General features: G+C 40.1%; 1 protein-coding gene and 1 non-coding gene across 6 annotated transcripts in view; both read left to right on the top strand.

Annotated features, from left to right (window-relative positions):
• The window catches only part of NAP1L4 (nucleosome assembly protein 1 like 4), a 36119-nt gene extending 17587 nt beyond the window's left edge, over window positions 1–18532 (top strand). For 2 of the 5 annotated variants that reach the window (XM_060276166.2, XM_088666454.1), the window contains exons 9-16: window positions 884–1023; window positions 2647–2792; window positions 5448–5470; window positions 6366–6485; window positions 7595–7624; window positions 9425–9481; window positions 10860–10897; window positions 16963–18532. In XM_060276166.2, the coding sequence (XP_060132149.1) occupies window positions 884–1023; window positions 2647–2792; window positions 5448–5470; window positions 6366–6485; window positions 7595–7624; window positions 9425–9481; window positions 10860–10865 (522 nt within the window). In that variant the 3' untranslated portion in view covers window positions 10866–10897; window positions 16963–18532. The remainder of the gene's footprint in view (window positions 1–883; window positions 1024–2646; window positions 2793–5447; window positions 5471–6365; window positions 6486–7594; window positions 7625–9424; window positions 9482–10859; window positions 10898–16962) is intronic. The other 3 variants (XM_035120896.3, XM_088666449.1, XM_088666456.1) reach the window with 2 other exon arrangements.
• On the top strand, window positions 8326–8453 carry LOC118075700 (small nucleolar RNA SNORA54). Its single transcript, XR_004691436.2, has one exon. It is a non-coding gene; the product is annotated as a small nucleolar RNA SNORA54 (small nucleolar RNA).
• Window positions 18533–21900: the final 3368 nt, after the last annotated feature.

Below are 21900 nucleotides of genomic sequence, written 5' to 3'. Positions count from 1 at the left end.
TAGCAACAATACAAGGAAATGGGGGAAATGCCTGGTGACTAGTTCTGAACTATTTCTTCAGCTGAGGAAAACAAATAATTCATGTGATGATGATCTCAAATGCTTTGACTCATTCTCTAAACCATTTTTTTTTGGGGGGGGGGAGAATCTGATACTCTCCTATTCTCACCTGACCTGCCATTGTTGCTGACTAAAACAATAGATAACACTTGTACTTTTAGATATGAACCTAGGATGTTTATGCTGTTGTCCCCCAACCAAAGTTAAGGGTTGTATCCAATTGGTGTTCCTCCACTGACTGAAGCCTGGTGGAGTGAGCAATGTGACCTTCGGCAATTCCCTTTATCCTATCCCCCCTTCCCCCAAAAAACCTGGAGTCTGGGGAGGTAGCACAGGGGAATGGTTAAAGATGGCATTAATCCCTATTCCACTCACAGAAGGCTCTTTGGTCCAGCAGAGGCTTTTATCAGCTGAGGAACATCCTTTGCTGGTGCTTGTTTGCCCTTTATTTGTGCATATATCTGCTTGTGAATTAAGTGTGCACTGTATTAAGATTAACCTTTAAGCTTTGTTTGAAAAGCAAAATGAAAATAAAATAAAAAGCAGAACTTTGTACTATGAATAGCTGTAATACAAAACCTGTCAAGAAAACATATAGCACACTAATTGTTCCATATTATTTATTTTGTGTGTTTATCTTATTCATGTTTTATTACATTTTAATAGAGCAGTGTAAAATGAGACTGTTACAAAGTAGGATCTGAACTTTTATTTTTGTAAAGGGTGCATTGCCAATACAAATATTGTTTACTAATAACACTTTATCACCTTCTGTCTGCCAAAAATAGTTGAGAGCTTTACAACAATAATGGATCTCTTTTAGTCTTTCACATTAGAGTTCTACTTTGAGCCCAATGACTATTTTACTAATTCGATTCTGACAAAAACATACAAGATGAAGTCGGAGCCAGATAAGACGGATCCCTTTTCATTTGAAGGCCCTGAAATTGTTGACTGTGAGGGGTAAGAAAATATTCTTAAACATTTTTGAGCTTCTAGTCTGAAGTTTAAGGTACCATTATAAATATATGTGGCCAAAATATAAAATCACTCTGAAAGCACTTCTGGTGTTATGAATGAATGTAGTATATTGGATCAACGATCACAGAACTATTGCCAGTAGTACAAGTGAAAAGGATCAGGGGGCGGGGGTCTTAGTGGACCACAAGCTTAACATGAGTCAGCAGTGTGATGCAGCAGCAAAAACAAGCTGTTCTTCTAGCTGCTCTTTTCTGCCTTGGTCAGACCACACCTGGAGTCCTGTGTCCAGTTCTGGATCCCACAGTTTAAGATGGATGTTAACAAGGTGGAATATGTACAGAGGGGGGTGGTCAGGATGATAAAGGGTATAGAAACCAAACCTTACAAGGAACAGTTGAGGGAACTGGGTATGTTTAGCCTGGTAAAGAGGATACTGAGAAGAGATGTGATAGCCAATATCTTCAGATATCTAAAGGGCTGTCACATAGAGGATGGAGCAAGCTTGTTTTCTCCTGCTCCAAACCAATGGATTTAAGGTAAAGGCCGGAATGGATTTACAGCTGTTTGAGTGGTGCGCATGGACTGGGTGCTGAACCGAGGGGTCACCTTCTCATAGGGAGGTGCAAGGTTTTGGGAAGTATGTGCGAGGCTCTGACAACATCCTAGAGTCCTTCCTCCTCCTTTCCCCTTCCCAAAGTTCCATAAGCGCCTGTCCAGCTTTGAGGTGGAGGTAGCAGGGCTCTAGGACCAGGCCAGAGCCTCATGCCCCCCTCCCAAAGCCTTGGGCCTCTCTTACCTGGCTTTGAGAATGCAGTGCGAGGGCTGGGGGGGGTATCACATTTTGGCCTTGCATAGGGGGCCATAGTACACAAGTCCGTCATTGAGAAAAGATATTCCGACTAAACATCAGGAAGAACCTTCTTGACTAAGAACTGTTTAACAGTGGAACAGACTGTCTCAGGAGCTGGTGGACTCTCATTCCTTGGAGAGTTTCAAGCAGAGGTTGGATGGCCATTGCTCATATATCTCATAGTTGAGATTCCTGCATCACAGGAGGTTGGACTAGATGGGGTACCTTCCAACTCTACAGTCCTATGGTTCTTTGATTAAAGGATTAAATTAAACCTGGATCCTTGGTTGTCTTAGATGAGAAGAAAGGCATTTCTCCCCTCACTCCAGTGTCCCTGTTGGTAGGGGGAGGGACTCGGAAAACCCCATCGTGGGTAACAGATTTCCCCTCATCTGTCTCTGGATCCACCAAGCTAGCTTTAATTTTGGGGATTCTGACCATTTTTTAAAAAATCCATCGACTACTAGAGTTTACAAGCAGGGCACAATGCAGTGAAAAATCACAATTCCACATGCCTTATCTTCTTGTTCTAGTTGCAGACTTTAGGGAAAGTAGAACTTTAGGAGCTATTGCACTCAAATAGGTTTATGTATTGGAATATTATGTCACACAATATAGACTAACTCTAGCAGCAGTGCTAAAGAAAACTGCCATTATCCTTACAAGACTTGACCACTGGCTTGAAAAGCTACCAAATGTTCAATGTGACACTCTCCTTTTTAAATGTCATTGATATATAAATTCTTCATCTTCAGATGTACTATTGATTGGAAGAAAGGAAAGAATGTTACAGTTAAAACAATAAAGAAGAAACAAAAACACAAGGGGCGAGGCACAGTTAGAACAATTACTAAACAAGTACCCAATGACTCATTTTTTAACTTCTTCAGTCCAATAAAAGGTAAGTTTGGTTAAATTTAATCTGTTCCTTTTTAGGAATACTCATATTTATTTTAGCAAGCTATTTCCATATAACAAGCATGAAGAAAATAAACAAAGAATAGCAATCTGTTAAGGCTGTAATTATTTTGTAAAAACTTTAGTATCAGGAGCCTTCTAAGACAGCTTGTGGTTTACATCCCTTTAAAAGTGGATGTACAACAAAATGTGCCCCCTCTGTGTCCTCCAGCTCTAGCCAGCCCCTAGCAGGAGCTCTGTAGGTCTGTTTGGGTTTCATAGAGGATGCCATTTCTCTTTTTTATATGAAAGCTGAATCAAAATGGCTATTGCCATTAAGATACCACAGATTATACTTTTTGAACACTTATTTGCAAGAGGTTTTTCTGGGAGTGGATGGTTTATCCATACAGTTGGCGATCAAGACTAAGTAATTTGAAAATCCTCCCTTACCTACATTTCGTGGGTTGGCTTTTTAAAATAAGGAATTGGGCTCTTGACTTTGCATTAGGTTCTAAAAGAGATGAAGATAAAGGGGTTCTCTTCCTGCCTTACAGCCTCTTCCAGTTACAGTCGTACCTCGGCTCCCAAACGCCTTGGGAGTCAAATGTTCCCGCTCCCGAATGATTGAAAACTGGAAGTGAGTGTTCTGGTTTTTGAACCTTTTTTGGAAGCCAAACGTCCAGCATGGCTATTGTTTCCGGTGCACCTGCACAGTTGGAAACCAATCAAAAGCCACGCCTTGGTTTCCAAACGTTTTGGAAGTTGAATGGATTCCGTTTGACTTACGAGGTACGACTGTACTTTGAATCAGGTTTGCAGGGAAGGAGTTAACCGGGCATTGCATACTCAACTTTCTTGATAGGCAGTGATATTTAAAGGAAAAAAGGCCTTTCGTTGTTGAGACTTTTTGTAGGTAACTGATGGCCAAGATGTTAGAGATCCGAAACCTTCCTGCTGTCACCTATATATCAGCAACATACATCTAAAGTAGCTTAGGCTTCCAGCACATCTTATCTTGTAACATGTTACACACCACAAATTCAGCTACAATTATGAGCTCCCTTATTTTAGCTGCCTGAAAAAGGTATAAAGTTGTTAAAAACTAATTATTGCATACCTGTTCCACTTTTTACCACATGAGGGCTGTAGAGTTCTAAATCCAAATAACTGCATGGAAGATTAGAATTGATTTAATAGTCTGTGGTGATTAGGCTGCAGAGTTGACAACAGGGCATTCTGTGACTTAAAAAAGCAATTATTATTAAAAATGCATCAAGATAGCATTGCTCATAATGGCTTCAAGGGGATCTTACAGGTTTCTTTCTTGCTAGGAGGGCCCATCTTTCTTTAGCAAACAAAAACTGAAATATATTAACTTTTGCACTGCTCTTTTCTTGACAACCCGTGTGTCAGTGTTCAATTTTTTAAAACCAAACCACGACATGATGCCAACTTTTTCTTGCATATGCTGCTCATCAAAATATTAAAATCATCTCTGCCTTTGCATATCACAAAGTTCTGATTAGAAGGCTTGTGCATCCGTTCTGTGGGTGGGCATAGAGAGAAAGCCAATTGTATGCAGCAGCATAAGAGCCAACAGGATCATACTACTGTCTCATGCAGCCTTTCTCAATCTCAGGTCCCCAGATATTGTTGGACTACAACTCCTATGATTCCTAGCCATTCTGTCTAGCAGTCAGGGACAGTGAGAGTTGTAGTTCAAGAACATCTGAGGGCCCACGGTTAAGAAAGCCTGGTCTAGTAACTATTCATACAAGCACAGGAGGCTTTAAAAGAAGTGGGGAAGTATATGGTGGCTTATCATAGGGACAAGGCTTAGATTTGAAATTCAGTTTTTATCTCCTGGATCAATGTGTTACTATGTGGCTGGATCAGAATGGTGATGCTTGCATTTTAACTTTTGTATTATAGAAAGTATTTTGAATTCCCATTATTTGAGCTAAATGTGGGCTTGGGGTGAATAGCTTTCCCTTCTGATGTTGTAAACATTCATCCTGTGTGGGTTTCAGTTCCAAAGCTGCATCTTTTGTGTTGAAACGTGGCAGGGTGTGTTTTGCAAACTTCATTTTTACCTGCCCAATTTTTCTCACATGCTGTTTTGGCCCTAACCTAAGCTGTTGACCCAAGAGACAAATAAAAGGACCTAGTTGAAAGGATAAGCTTTGAAAATGGAGTCCTAGTTGTCCTAGCAAAAACACCCAGAGAAAGCTAAGGATATTTCTTGCTCCATCTACAGGTGAAACTCAGGAAATTAGAGTATTGTCGAAAAGTGCATTTATTTCAGTGCTTTCTTTTGGAAATTCCACAGTAATAAAACAAATAGTTACAATAATACAAAAATAAACATCGCTATTACATTTCATTAATTACATTCCATTTATAATCGACCCCCCCTAACGACAAATAATTACAATTACAACAAATAAAGGCTTGACATAATCTTGATTTGCATGTCATGCATCTATCTCATATATTGGTTTCACCTTTTAAGTTGTGTTACTGAAATAAATGCACTTTTCGATGATATTCTAATTTTCCAAGTTTCACCTGTACATGCAACAATAGTTTTCACCCTAGAACCTGCAGCAGGGTTGGGTTTTTAAACAGTTTAGACTGACTTCTTGTCTTTTTGTAGTTTCAGGAGATGGAGAATCACTGGTAAGTTAATTTTAATATTTTTATAGTCTGTTCCAGCCTTACCATTAAACATGTTGAGGTAGACTCTTTTCTGGCAACAGACTTCAAAGGATAGCAAATAATCAGTTACTTAATATGGGTTGGATCCCGAGATAGAGTTGTGAATTTCTGCTCAAAACAGGTCTTCCCAGCCTCCTGTCTCTCCTTCAAAAACTCCTCCTCAGTGTTGAGGGACCTTCCAGCATGGAGTCTGGTAGGAAAACTGGGAGAAATTGCAACAAGACTGGAAAACTGGGAAAAATCTGTGGGGCTTTCTTGCATATGCAGGAAGTGCTCGTGTATCACTTTTATCACTTGTGACAGTGTAATTTTATCGGCATCAGGTGTGGTCTTGAGCCATCTTGTGTTTTGTTGAGTCCTGTACTTAAACTCTAGTTTAATTGCTGTTTTTGGACTGCAAGTATCACCCCAGATGTGGAACTGCATACCCAATTCTTTTATTAGTAGGGCAAAAGGTTTTCAGTAATAAACAGGAATAAATTTCATTCATTTATTTATTTTATATTTCCTTTTCTTCTCTGCTGTTTTTCTCCTAAACAGTATTTTATCTTCCCACCTGTCCTCTGGAGTTGATTGCAGATTGTTTCAGTACAGGGAGTTAGTATTTTTCCTGTATGTCAGTTGATTATTACAGGATAGACTAGCATCTAAAGGTCTATCTGGTTCCTTAAAAAACTGTTCTGACATTGCCTGATGTTCTATTGAAAATTGTCACACTGTTATAATTCATTGTTTGACTTCTAGCGATGTTAAATAAGCGGTAGAAGTACAAACTAATAACCTAATAAATACTTTGACCAAAAAAAATCAGTTGTGGTTGTATATTTTACCTACATTTTCCTCTTAACTTTTCCAGGATGAAGATTCAGAGTGTACTTTAGCTATAGATTTTGAAGTTGGACACTTTTTCCGTGAAAGAATAGTTCCCCGTGCTGTACTCTATTTCACTGGGGAAGCTATAGAGGATGACGATAATGTATGTATACTTTTAAGATTATCTTAATATGTGAATATTCCATGTATAGAGTGTGTGTGTGCGTGTGCGTGTGCGCTTTAAGGGAAAGTTAACTTTATTCATAAATGGTCAGCTTTTGGCTGGAGAACTGATTGTGTCCTTATCACTCCCTCAAATAGCCAAGTGATGTGGTAAATTCCAACAAAACTGGAGTTATAATGGGGCCTCTGAGTATGAAAAGGGAAGTATCTGCATGCTCAGAGAAACCAAAAAGCTACCCTTCACACACGTTTTCGATGCAAAAAATGACCAAAAAACAACCCGATTAAGATTGAGGATACTCAGTAGACATGGAATGCTGAGTGTCTGCTGAAAAAGAGCTGCTTACACATTTTTAGTATCTGGGTGGGGTGATGTCTGCTTGGCTGGAACCCTGGCAAGAACATTCTTGCTAGCAGGTGAGAATACTGCAACATTTTGTTGCAGGGCCCCTCTTCTAATTTCCTGCTTCTGGAAAAGCATAATCTTGCTGCAGAAATACTTGCTACAGAAATACATTTTAATAGCTAATAGCATGATGGCATGGTATTACAGTAACCATTAGAACAGTTCTGTACAGTACAGGTATGTTGATTTTATCCCTATAGTGCAGGTGGAGGCTGAGGCTGAAAGGATAGCAGCTTGCCTAGCACTAGCCATTGAACTTGTAGCTGAGGTGAAATTTGACTGGGATGTCTCAGCACAATATCCTAAGCACTGCACTACCCCACCTTTAAGACTGACCTGCTGGCCTTTTCCTTACTGATGTAATTGCTCTCTAATTTTTCTTAACTAGTCTTAAACAATAAACAGATCACTGGAGATGAAGCTGGTTATGTTAGTGAAAATTGATAAGCTTTCTTAATACTGTGACCTCATAGCAATTCAATTTTGCATTTAGCTTAAAAGACTACATTCCGTCCTCCATTAGGATATAAATGAAAGTGTTAGTGTATGGACTTGAGATGAAAATATTATGTACTTATATACCCAAGTGCTGGGGATCTGATCTGGAATGCATATCTTCAAATATTGTGTTTCATCTGCTAATGGTTTAAATTGGGATCTAAACAAGTTTCCTCCCTTTTTAGTTTGAAGAAGGAGAGGAAGGAGAAGAGGAGGTGAGTGAAATACTGTTTAATCTACTTGTCACATTTTCCCTAGGGGAGAAAAATGTAATATTTAGCTTTCTATGAGATAATCCAAGGATGCACATGTTTGAGTCTTGTATGTTCCATAAGTCAGTGTGAATACTTTATAAAAACTACTGAACTTTGTACCGGTTTGAGAGCTAGCCTGTCTCGGTGCTTGGGGAACTACAGCCATGTTAAGAAGCATTTGCCAAGCCCTATTTTGTCAAGTAAGTCTGGTGAAAGAGAATGGTTTTCTGATAGTTTTGTTAGACATGTTGGGGGTAAATGCAGCAGGGTGGGGGCAGTGAAACTGACTGTAGCAGCACTGCAATTGATGGGTTGCAGGGAGACAGGGAATAGGTTTTAACAGTTCGACTGGGCATCTTTTCACTATCTGTAGATGGACAACAGGCCTACCCATTGAGAAACAATGGAGGGAAGAGCTGGAATACAAGTTTCCCAAAAGCCAAATCTGCCTTGGGTTTGTCACTGCTAAGTCACCAGATCTTACCTTTTCTCTGATGCTTAGCATGTGTGTGTTTGTTTGTTTGGAGTATTTACTCCACCCTATCCCACCCTGCCTTGGAAAAATTACTGGGAAGGTTGCTTAATGTCAAGAGCCATGAGAATATACTCTAAGAAGGTTAAGGGAATCCTGTAACTAAATACTTCTGCTTTGATCTAGTCATTTGCACTGTTCGTAACCTGTTGACAGCCTCTTCTGCTAATGGGTTCCATTCCAGTGCTACAGTAACACCCAAGTTGAGAAAAAGCAGGCATTTTTTGCATGTCTGTTATCTCTGTTTTGGGGACACATAATTATTGATCTATTTTATTTTTGTCTTTCCTGCCTGCTTTTCAGCAGAAGGTTCAGGATGGGTTATAGCATATAAAAACACATACGATTAAAACAATAGAGAACCCAAACTCCACCTATAACTCTAAAACAATAGTTTTATTCAACAAATTTTAGGGAGGATACAAAACCCCTTTTTTTAAAAAAAATACATAGGTCAGGGTAAAGAGGATTTTATTCAGAAGCTATAAAGATAGGGTGCTTGATGCACCTGTGTTGTAAGGAAGCTTCACATTCTTAGGGTCATCACTGAGAAGGCCCTCTCACAAGCTCCTGCTGCCGGAACCTGTGAGATTGGTGGACCCACCAGAGGGCCTTCTCCAGTGATCTTAATCTCTGAACTGCTCTAAAAGGGAAACATTCCCCTATTTTTTATTAGTGTGTATGCATGCCTCCTGAAATTCTCCCAGTTGAGTTACAAAGTATGAAAGGGTTCAGGTTTTGAAACCTTAGTGCTTTATTACTGTATAGTGCAGGGGTCCCCAGACTACGGCCCGGGGGCTCTTTTATGCGGCCCCCGAGGTCCCCCGCCGCCCGCTCTTACCGGCGCGGTGTGGCGCAGCTGCCAACTTCCGACCCGGAAAAGCGACGAAAATAGGTTGTGTGCACGCACAAGCGTCATTTCCGGTGTACTTCTGGGTTGGAGGAGGCTTCTGCACATGCACACAAGTTTGGAGTATTTACTCCACCCTATCCCACCCTGCCTTGGAAAAATTACTGGGAAGGTTGCTTAATGTCAAGAGCCATGAGAATATACTCTAAGAAGGTTAAGGGAATCCTGTAACTAAATACTTCTACTTGCAAACAATTTCAATCTTAGCTGTAAAACATCATTGAGTTAAGTTTTGGACATGTTATTGTTGTCATCAGTAGAAAGTATTGCTCCTTTAAAAAAGCATTCTTATCCTACTTTTAAAAAACCAAAAACATAGGAATTGGAAGGTGAAGAAGAAGGAGAAGAGGACGAAGAAGCAGAAAGTGAACCTAAGGTTAGTTATATTAAAGCACTGTATGCCATGTAACCGTTAAATCGTAGGATCTTAATTTTATCATAACTAGCTTTTACAGTCGTACCTTGGATCCCGAATGCCCTAGTACTCAGACGTGTTGGCTCCCGAATGCCGCAAACGTTCTTTGGAAGCCGAAAGTCCGACGGGGCTTCTGATTGGCTGCAGGAGCTTTCTGCAGCCAATCATAAGCCATACCTTGGTTTCTGAACGTCTTGGAAGTTGAACGGACTTCCGGAATGGATTCCGTTCGACTTCCAAGGTACGACTGTATTTTTGTTGACATGAATTGGGGTTGAAGAATTTCTATGCTGCTACTTTTTAGTGACCAAGTTAACAGTATCCATTTCATTCTCTTTAACAATACCTGTTAATGCTCCTTCATTAAGGCACAGATGTAACTAACAACCTGGCTGTTGTCGCATAAACACTTGTAAACTACAGATAAACAAATAATACACAGTTTTATTGAATTTAAGTGTTACATATGCATATTTAACAAGCTTTGAAATCTTGTTGCAGAATGTTTGACTTTTTTGTTTTTTACTTTGGCTTTGTTTTCTGTATATTGGTATTGAGTCTTTTGTTGAAAATGCTAAGGCTGCTTTACGCATTACATTCCCTTACACGTGCAAAGGGCAAAAATCCTCAAATTGCAAATTGCATCTTCACTTGCAATGGGTAATTTGCAATGAAATGTACACTTGTCTGATTCTTGTATAACATTTTTCAGTGCCTCCCCAATTAATAATATTGCCATGTAGGAAAAGTGTCATGGGTGAAGTGGACCTGAAAAGATATGCAACTTGTCTATTTTTCTTTCTTCCCCCATAGTAGGCTTGTTTTAAAACCTCTGCATGGGCAAGACTCCCTCATGATCAGTTCTCAAACATATTGTGGCTACACTGATACTTAGAAATGTCCAGTATGTGTTGATTTGGGGACCTATATTAAAACAAAGAGCAAGTTATACATAAAATATATCAGCATGCAAAAATGGGATTTGTGTCATGATGAAAACATATACACTTGCATGACATCCTAACCAGCACATTCTGCACAATATACATAGCTTCCTAGTGGAAATAGTGTTTCTTTGGTTATCACAGAATAATTTTAGTGATAGGGTAGCAGTTATTGAGTTCACAAATGAAATACATCAATGGCTGTATCTAAGGTCTTGTGGGTGGGAAGATCGAGTTTTATGCTGATTATTTGAAACTAATTATTTTGAAGAGCAGCTGTATGTGACAAACCATTTCTTGAATCTTTTGGAACACTAGTTATTACTGTCTTTTTTCTTTGGTCCATTTCACTTTTCTTTCATGCTGACAGTTCCTTTCAATTTTTCCCCATTTAGGTGTAATTTAAGTCTCTTTATCATTCATTCATTTATAGGTAAGGTTGAATTCCATTAATACATAACTTCCAGGCTTCCAGTTTTTGTAGCCCATACAATGTGGTTCTTTTTGGTATATGTTTGGTTTCTTTTATTTAGTAAATAGAAAAATTCGGTTTCTAATGGCTACCCTCACGGACCTAGTTGCAATTTAGAAAAATATGTAGAACACCTTAACTGTAAAATCATGAATAATGTCAGTGTTTATAGGAATTTCCATTTCTTCCTGATGCACATTATGTTCTTCTTGCCTTAGTTATGTGCTCTTAAGATGGATGTGTTTTTGTTGTGATTGCACTGGCTGTTTGTGTTTCTTTGTGTAGGCTTTAATGTTTAAAATTAGGGGTTAGATTTCTATGTTTTCAAGGTGTTGTTAGGAGGCAACCTTTTTCCATTCTCTCTCAGCTAGATTGGACAACTTGGTTATCTTGCCAAATCAGTCACCCATATATCCCATTTAAATCTGCTTACTTGAATTTAAATTCTGAATTTTCCTCACTTCCTTCCTTCTTTCTTTGTGTTACAGTATAATTACATAATTTGTGGTCACTGATATGCCAGTACATCTTTTCTGCTTAATGAACACTTGCACTCATATATTTGAGATTATTTATTTCATTCAATAGGTGAGATTGCTGAAACAAGAAAATTGCATTCTTATTTAGTTATTCTAAACTTGAGTTTGTGACTTGCAACTCTTACAGTTAGGCTCTTGCCAATGTTGTCATGTTTTCTGATATAATGTTAAACGTCTTTCTCTTGCCCTGAGGCAAAAGCACATTCTCTTTCTCTCCTAGGACCCTCACATGCACTCATTCTCTTGTACTTTCACAGAGATGATGACTGTTATCCATAAAATATCAATGCTGTAGTCAGGGTTGTTGACTTTTCTCATTGTCAATAAGCCTCAGCAGTTTTGCTGCTTGCCTTCTATCACTGTGCCATACAGAGCGTGCTCACGTACGGTTTATGTGTGTGGTACGGAAGCTGTACTTCCCAGGACAGAGCAGGGCTGTGTAGAATTATTAAAACAGCAGAGAGCATTATTGGCTGCTCACTCACCACCTTAGAACAAATTTACACCACCAGGTGCCATAAAAAAGCACTAGATATATCAAGAGATACAACGCACCCTGGTCACCATTTCTTTCAGCTCCTGCCATCGGGACGGAGATATAGAACTATGCAGGCAAGAACGAGCCGTCTCAGGAACAGTTTCTTCTCTAGAGCGATTTTGGCCTTAAATGGAAAGCCTGGACTTTGAAGTCATCTTATTTTACTTGTTATTTTGTATTATATTTACTGTTTTTAATTAGGTTTTTATAATTTTGGATTATGCGGAATGCTTTATCGGAGTGGATGTAGCAACCGAGTAATTTCGTTGTTCCCGCAAGGGGACAATGACAATAAAGATATCTTATCTTATCTTTTTCAAAGCCATAAACTCAGGTTCTTCTCTTAAAAATCTAATATTCTATCCCAGCTTCTTTCTAAGCTGTTCATATTACCTCTACATGGGTTCTCTGCAGTGTTAAAAACTGTCATATGAAAGCTAGGAGCTAAATGGCACCTTAAACCTAGATTATGGGTGCAACAACGGAATGTCTAGTCGTTCTTTTTTAATAACAAAAATACAAAGCTGAAAATGAATGAACTGCAGCTAAAATATTATATTTATTTTTCACATGGTCTTAATATCTTTAAGAGGGTCTCTTCTCCAGTCTTCAGAGAGTAGCTGGAAGTGGGGAGGCAGAAAAGGGTCCTCCTTTCCTTCCACTCTGCAGCCAGTGTGGTGTAGTGGTTAAGAGCGGTGGACTCGTAATCTGGGGGACTGGGTTCGCGTCCTGGCTCCTCCACATGCAGCTGCTGGGTGACCTTGGGCTAGTCACACTTGTTTGAAGTCTCTCAGCCCCACTCACTCCACAGAGTGTTTGTTGTGGGGGAGGAAGGGAAAGGAGAATGTTAGCCGCTTCGAGACTCCTTAGAGTAGTGATAAAGCGGGGATCAAATCCAAACTCTTCTTCTTAATCTGAAAACTTAGGTGCAGTACCACACTAATGAAATTCCCTGTCACAAAACGCGCCTAGAATAATGAGAGTTTTGAACACTGGTTCTCTGTTCTTAAAAAGGTACCGTCTCTTCAGGTTAACAAGCGTTTCAAAAAATTATGGAGAGAGTTAAGCCAAATAGCTATTGTACATTGTACAAATTGCTTCTGCGCATCCGAGCACTGTGGAACCTGGATGTAAACACCTCCAGGTCCACGGTGGTTGGAAACCGAAGCAGTTGCAAACGAAGGCGGTCGCAAACTGAGGTTTGACTGTATAAATCTTCCATCTTGAAAATTAATGTGATTTCTAATACACATTGTTAAAAACCTGCAGGAATTTTGAATCTCTTTGTCTTAGTTATTTAAGACAGTGTGTAGAACTCTGGCCTCACTGCATAGAAATAGAAGATATTTGGATTTATAATGTGCTGGTCCAAAAGCTCCTTCTTGGTCCAAAAGCCATGTCTTGTACTCACAGCTGCTCTTGCATCTCTCTCTAAATGTGAAGATGTTCTGTTTCTCCAAGAACTTATGAAACATCTTTCAGTGTGAGGGCTGCTACAGAGCATAGCATGGTATGCATTCCTGTGCAAGTGTTTCTAGGACAGCTACTCTAGCCGCTGCTTTCTTATCACAGTAGTTTATCTCCAGCACACTGTCAATGAGTAGCAGCACATCTGGATATTTGTTTTGTTTTTTAATTAATACCTCTTCTTAATCACTGGTGGAAGCCTGAAATCCTGTGTACATTCATGTGAGTGAAAATCATATTGAGACATGTTGTACACAACTTTAAATAAAAATGCACAGGAGTCAATTGCAAGTGTCATCTGTAAAAGTTAGCTATTCTGACCCCATATTTTATTCCACTGCTTGGCAGACTCACAATTTACACTCCTGCAATATTTGAAGGGACTTTCCAACATCAAATTGAAGGCTGTTGCTTGTTTATAATCCAGACCTTTAGATTTTGGATCTAAGAGATGTGTAGCAGCATGAACTGATTGTACAAGTATTTTTAAAACAGTTTTGAAAAGTATTTCATTCACCTCAAAAGAGAGAACATTTCCCAAGGGTAAAAAAAAGAGATGTGTAGCAGCATGAACTGATTGTACAAGTATTTTCAAAACAGTTTTGAAAAGTATTTCATTCACCTCAAAAGAGAGAACATTTACCCAAGGGTAAAAGGTAAAGAGACCCCGACCATTAAGTCCAGTCGTGACCGACTCTGGGGTTACGGCGCTCATCTCGCGTTGTTGGCCAAGGGAGCCGGCGTACAGCTTCCAGGTCATGTGGCCAGCATGACAAAGCCGCTTCTGGCTAACCAGAGCAGCACACAGAAACGCCGTTTACTTTCCCGCTGTATCTACTTGTATTTATCTACTTGCACTTTGAGGTGCTTTCGAACTGCTAGGTTGGCAGGAGCTGGGACCGAACAACGGGAGCTCACCCCGTCGCGGGGATTCAAACCGCTGACCTTCTGATCAGCAAGCCCTAGGCTCAAATTTGACCACAGTTATACACTATTGTTCCGACTTGGGAGCTGTGAATGGTTCCATATTGTGCATGTTTGTGTGGCGCTGGCCTTCCTCTTCAGCTCTTGGCAGTGCAGAAAGTTTAAGGGGGAAACTATTTTAGTTTTTTTTCCGTATCTGCATTAGGATTTAGGGCCTATATGTTTGTCATTGCATTAGAACATTTCTACATATATTCTATGATTACATCTGTTGCCCTAACCTAACTGATGTAAAAGAGGAATTGTGGTCTTGAATACAGGGTGAAGACTAATCTAGTGTAGACCAGACCATAATACTAGTGCTCGAAAAAGCATTGCTGTTGGAGAACCTGTGCATTGTGTGTTGACTTATACTTGCGAAGCAGATTGGAATACTCAGTCTTCTCTTGCCTGTGCTTTTTTTCTTTCTTCCCAAAGCAGACTTAACGTGGAGCACTTTGGTAGAAATCGGAGTTGTTAGAGATGTTGGCATAAGAAAGCTGTTTTTAGGAGTGTTGGCTTTAATATCTGATAGTAACCTCAATCTGTTTAGTGTCTTGGTATATTCTGCATAACTTTTAAAACTAGGGATCCATTACATTGTGGTAGTGTTCTGTGACATATATTGAAGGCCTTTATTATAGAGGAAAATGTGGGTATTGAACACCTGTTTTTAAAGGAAGAATATAATTTCTCAACTGATTTTTTTTCTTATTAAAGTGCATATATTTCACTCATAAAACACAGCATATTATCACATATTCACATTACACTTGAAATTAGAAGGCAACATGATCTTTTAAGTCCTACTCTTTCACACTGTGTCTATATGTACGTAATGTTAAACCATGTGCATAGGCAGGAATGAATCTGAGTAAAACCTTGGGCTTGTACACTCCCTTCCTCCTGCAGAACTGCAACGAGGACTTAGTTGGTATCTGCTTCCATTTTCACAAAGTCCCAATTTAGCACAGGCCCCTTTTCCTAGCTACACACAGAAAGGGAGCTTGAAGTTTTGCTCAGGCTCGTTTCCCATTATATTTCATGGTGCCCTTTTCATTTTGATCATAAAATGCAAAATATGCAGAAAACTGCTTAGCTTGAAGCTCTGAAGACCACACAGTTTTGGGTTGCCTCTCTAGAATTAAAATTGAGGGAGGTGTTGGAAAAGCATTTCATTCTTAAGATCTAGAACTTGCTTCATACCTTTGGAAATGGTTGCTTCCTGTGCCTCTAGGAAATATGTTAACTGCTTGTTCATTTTTATGACATAGGATCAAGCACACATTTAACAAAGTAAACTAAAAAATATTAACAGCTTGTTTTGTGATAGAGTTGCAGACAGGTGGCCTGATAACTATCACCTACTGCATTGATAAGCCTATGCCACACAATAATGCAATATGGGACATTAGTTCTAGTGTCACTTGGAACAAGGAGTTGAATTAGCAAGACCAGCAATCCTCCTCACCACGTTTTCATTAGCATTGGCAGCGCTACACAGTATAGCCGTGGGATAATGGCAGCATATATCCTTGCCATGAACAAACATTCGGAAAACAGAGTTGTGGGACTGTTTTTAGTATAGGGAACTATATGCTGGAGGATCTCAAACCCTCATGAGTAACTTTTCAGGGTGCGGGGAGCTGGGGAAAAGCAGACTAGCTGAAAGTGCTTCCTGCTGGTACAAACTACCATCAGATACAATCCTATATTTCTTCTGCACCATATCCTTCAGCACTGTTGACCCATTCTTGTTCTTGTGGGTAGTCAGTGCCAAAATACCATCACTTCTAACATAGCCAAAAATAGTTTAAATATATAAAATCGGGAAAGCGGAATAGTTCGCCTTCCACATATGAAATAGCATCAGAAGCCTTTTATTTTAATTTAGGAAATTAGCTTTCATAGTACAATCAAATCTCGGTTGTAGAACATAATTAGCTTTCATAGTACAATCAAATCTCGGTTGTAGAACATAATCCGTTGAAGGCGCAGCTTCCAATTGGCTGCAGGAACTTCCTGCACTCAAGCAGAAGCCGTGTCAGATGTTTGGCTTCAGAAAAACATTCAAAAACCACAACACTTCTGGGTTTTCGGCGCTTGGGAGCCGAAACGTTCCAAAATGGAGGCATTTGGGAACTGAGGTTGGACTGTACCAGTTGTGTACAATGAGTAATATTCTGCCAAAAGAGTCCCGTCAGCCCAGGAATTTCTACCTGTGCAACAGGACTTTCACTTTTCACTCATCCCTCTTATGTGTTCTCTGTGCCCTCCCCAACCCTCTGTGCTCCAGAGTGTTGGGGGAACACCTGAAACAGATTTAGGGGGTGCTTGGAGGGAACAGTGCAGGGAGAATGTTCTGTTGCTCAAGGAGAAATCCTTCTGCTGATGGAATGTTTGCCTACATTAGCTCCCACACCATAGTTTTCCTGTTGCTTATGAATGTGGAATGAAACTTGGTGTCATGCTTGGGTACCTGTTGTGTAAACTTACTCTCTTTTTTCCTCTTCAAACAGAAAGATGCCAGCCAGCCTGCTGAATGCAAACAACAATAAGGAAATACCACTTCAGAGTGATATTTGAACAACCTGTAACAAATATTTGGATACCTGGCCTGCAGTTCAGGATATGCCATTGCTGCAGCACAATCTTATTAACAACGCTTAAAACTAAATTGTTTTCAAATGCATGATTTTCACTAACTTTTTTCTTATTTTTTGCTTAACTTGTACAGTGGCAACTTAATGCATTTGAGAAATATGAGGTTTAATTAAAGCACACACTCAACAGCCTTTGGTATACTGTAGCTCAACCTGTCTCAGTAGGCTTTCAAATTAAAATGGGGGGGGGGGACTAATTTGCCCTTCTGAAATACCTGCCCTCACTTCAGTGAATTTTTTTTATCTAAATATTGTGGAATAGTTCACATGAAAATATATTGAATTAATAAAATACTTGCAGTGAAAACAAATAAAGCAATATGATTTCTGCTAGCTCTTATTCCCTTTAAAATAACATTATTCCTGCAACCTACCAATCAGACTAGTGCTATAGAGCAGCTTAAAACATTGTCATCTCCAGTAAAAGCAATCTGAATTTGAAGTAACATTTCCTTTATCTTCTTTGAAGAAGGTGGTGGTTGACAGATACTTAGTTGTTCACCTTATTTATTCATGTTTGTAAGTACTTTGATGAACTAGTGCTTTTAATAGTTTTAAATATACTTGAAGAATATTTTTCCTGTTTATAAAATATGGGTACATGTACATGGAAAACATAGTCTGCTCACAGAATGATTGCTCATCAAACATTTCAAAACAAACTGGGAAAGAAGAGATCCTGAGACGAGCCTCATAGTTGATGGAAGTGGGTTGCAGCAGTAAAATGTATCACTGGTCTAGCTTAGCCTACATTACCAAACCTGGTTCAGATGGTCCTCCAAAACAAGGATTGGGAACGAGCTACAGCTTTGTGTGCTTCCTCACCTCTTGTGTGCAGCTTCACTTTTCAGTTTCTTTTTGAGTGTGAGCCATAAATTATTGTGAAGTCTGAACTGGCAAGCTGTGGTTTGCACTTCAAATCAGAATTGTTGGTTTCAAATTCTAGAGGTAAATAAAGATCAAAGCTTGCCTATTCAGACATGACAGCAAACTATGACATGCACAAAAGAGGAGTCTGAAAAGGATGCTACACTCCAGGCAAGAAGGGGAAGGAGCGTATGCTACTGATGGTTTAGGGGATCATCTGAACTGTGCTTATGAGAGTCATTTAATTGGGAAAATATAAATTAAATTATATGTGAGTGTACTTCTGATATTTAATTTGCAATACTCATATCGCACTGTTCGACACTCCAGTGGTTTTTAAAGCTCCAGAATCCTTCAAAAGATCTATTCAGAATTACAGTTCTCATTTCTTCAACATACAATGCCAGCTTTTGGCAACAGTTCATTAGCAACTGTATGAATGCTGTTACCAGGCATGTAGAGAGTGCTCCAGCCTTACCTTATACATTTGTAACTTAATACAGTGTTTTCAATTTGTACAGAATAGTTAGAATATTCTATTAAAGTTGTGAAACATGAAGCATATTGTCCTGACAGTTTCTTTGTTAATACTATACATGATACATGGTCTTTTGAATGACTTGGGGGTGGGCTGGGGGAATGAAAGCTATTAAGATTTCATTCTTGTGCCACTCAGACATTCTGTATGTTAGTATAGTAAATAGCTTGTGATATCAGTGTTCACTGGTTCAGCAGCTTGAGGATATTTCTGCAAGCAGCAGATTTAAAGATACAATTTCAAGATGCAGCAAAAATTTGAGGGCTGTATCCAACAACATTGTGTGAGTGGAAGTCATACAGCCTATTGATTACATGCTGGTACATCGAGGGGAGGGGGGATACATTAGGACCATGGACTACCAGGTAAAAATGATTTAATGACTCAGAAGAGTAGAGTCAGAACACCCATTCCCTGTGGTAGGATCAGGCCAGAAACCATTTTTCACACAGGCAGTTCTTAACCATGTTGGCAATAGCAATGAAGTTGTTACTACAGAAGCCTTTCTGCTGAAGGCTGGCCCTCCTTCTCGCCCTGAGGAGCTGAGAGTAAATAGTACATTCTCTTGTGAAGTGAAAACTATTCAAACAGTATAATAGATTGCAATTTGTCCACCAGTTTGCTGATAATATTTTTATTCTCCGGGGTTTTGCATCAGAATGATAGTTTCCTTATAGCTTTGTTTGGCAACCCAGTTGGAGAATTATTCCATTAAGGAACAACACAGCAAAAGGAAAGTTGTGGAACTGGACGGGCTTTGTGAGACCTTAAAGAGTGTAGAAGAATGCTTATGATGGTGAAGGTTGTTGATGGCTACTGGCACTGGTGGAGGAAGAGGGGGGTGGGGGAAGCGATCCCGGTGGGGTGCCATCAAGGCTGCCCCCCCCCCCGCGCTGGGTGCCACACCCACACCTGCTCTCTGGCCTGGTGCCGGAGCATGCAGCTCCGCTACCGGGCATTATGGCAATGTGCTAACTCTGGGATCACTGAGGCACAAGAGTGGGAATGGGCTGTTGCCTTCATGGTCTGCTTGTGGGCTTCCTGGAGTCTTTTACTGGCTATTGTGGAAAACTAGTTTAGAATTTCAGTCTGATTAGCATGGTTCTTATGAGCTGTCTGGAGGATGAGGCAGGGCAGCAGTGTTGCTATAACAATCCAAGAACTAGGGGAAATAGTAAGAATGGTGGCTGTATCAAGAGTCATGTGGATCAAAAGAAGAAGCTCTTTATACTTGTCCAGGTAAGACTGCTCTCTGTTTTGTAGAGACTACAAATGTGTGCCTAGCTGCTCATGTAACTCTTCCATCTTACTCCAATTAAATTAGCCAGCAAAAAATTGAGTTGCTGATTTCTGTTCCTGCTTTAAGTGGTCAGGGGGTTGCGGCGCTCATCTCGCTTTACTGGCTGAGGGAGCCAGCATACAGCTTCTGGGTCATGTGGCCAGTATGACTAAGCTGCTTTCTGGCGAACCGGAGCAGCGCACGGAAACGCCGTTTACCTTCCCGCTGGAGCAGTACCTATTTACTTACACTTGATGTGCTTTCAAACTGCTAGGTGGGCAGGAGCTGGGACCGAACAACGGGAGCTCACCCCATCACAGGGATTTGAACTGCCAACCTTCTAATCAGCAAGCCCTAGGCTCTGTGGTTTAACCCACAGTGCCACCTGCATCCCAGCTTGCCTGTATAGGCTCCCCTAAATCCCATCATTCTGCATCATTGTTGTTGTTGTTTTAAACATACCCCAAATGGAAGCCAGTTAAGTCCCAAGGAAACAAAGTTTTAAGAAGAGGTGGAGGAAAGAGAAATTAAAGCAAATCGCTGCCAAGTGGAATATCTGAGTCTAGTTCAGGCACAATGAAAGGCTTGATCTAGGCCACAGATTTCTGCATCAGGAATATTTCACTTGTCAGAATCCTGTCTGGTCTGGATGATCTAATGAATAAAAGACCTTTTCAGTTCACATAATCATAATATGGGACACCATATATCCTTTAAACTGATACTCCTAGCATATCTCTGATAAGAATCCCTGAATCTTTTCTTTCTTTTGTCTCTGTTTACCAGTATATCATAAAAGCAGGGAGGGAAAGAGCACTAGGAGTTGTAGTCCAGCAGCAACTGGAGAACTACAGCTCTCCCATCGTCGTCCTAGGTAGTTTGCCTAACACTTCAACACTGGTTTTTGAACAGGTAAAGCCAGTAAAGTAGTGCAAGTAGTATTTCAACAACTTTAGTCAATGGCTGAGGCTTTTAAATCAGCAAAGAGCCAATTCTGCCCTGCAAGATTTCAGATGCTGCCAGAGACTACAAGGCTTATTTGTTTCCAGCGTTCCTTATGTCACCACTTAGGGATGCAAATGTCAGCCCCATAGAAGGGCATAGAAGAAAGGCCCTTCACATTGTTGCTTCATTTTGGAGTCTTTTCTCCCAAATTGTTCATCGTTAGCCACAGACTCTCCCATATGTGCATGTCCCAACTGCCAAGCAATAGACTCATCGGAGGAGGTACTTTTAAAAAGAAAATAATCGCAGACGTATGTGTTACTGACCCTGGGTGTCTTAGGCATAGAAGGGTAAAAGCAAAAGGGAAGGCTGAAGGAAGTAGTTGGGCAAACACTTTAAAAAGTTGCATGTTGATCTCACACATTATCACCATGCAGTTTAGTGATGCTGGGTTATGGATGAACTATGCAGATCCATCAATACTTTGTGTTCAAGCATAACTGATACGCTTCTCTTCCTGTAATTACACTCATGTTTTTCAGGAAACGGCCTCTTTCAGCTCCAAGAGTGACATGGCTTTGCAATTTCATGCTGTTCACAGCTGCCTTGGGAAACCATGGTCTCAAAATCTTGCCAAAAATCTTTCCTTTATTCATCAGCAGGGGCTGTATTGTGCTTGGGCCGGTCTTATGGAAGAGGAAATGTAATTTGATTGCCTCCTAATTGTTTTGCTTTTCCCTCTGGCAAAATGAAGCCGGATTCCTTCTACAAGCATCCTAGTACAGTGGTACCTCAGTTTACAAACACAATTGGTTCCGGAAGTCTGTACTTAACCTGAAGCGAACTTTCCCATTGAAAGTAATGGAAAGTGGATTAATCTGTTCCAGACGGGTCCGCGGAGTACTCAACCTGAAGCGTACTTAACCCGAGGTATGATGATGATGATAATTATATTTATTTATTTATTTATTTATTTATTTATACATACCCCGCCCATCTGGCTGGGTTTCCTCAGCCACTCTGGGTGGCTTCCAACAGAAAAATAAAACACAGTAATCTATTAAACATTAAAAGCCTCCCTGAACAGGGCTGCCTTCAGATGTCTTCTAAAAGTCTGGTAGTTGTTTTCCTCTTTGACATCTGTTGGGAGGGTGTTCCACAGGGC

This window comes from Zootoca vivipara, chromosome 1, assembly GCF_965207765.1.
Source record: "Zootoca vivipara chromosome 1, rZooViv2.hap1.1, whole genome shotgun sequence".
Lineage (NCBI taxonomy): Eukaryota > Metazoa > Chordata > Lepidosauria > Squamata > Lacertidae > Zootoca > Zootoca vivipara.
This window is presented reverse-complemented; position numbering and strand designations above follow the sequence as displayed.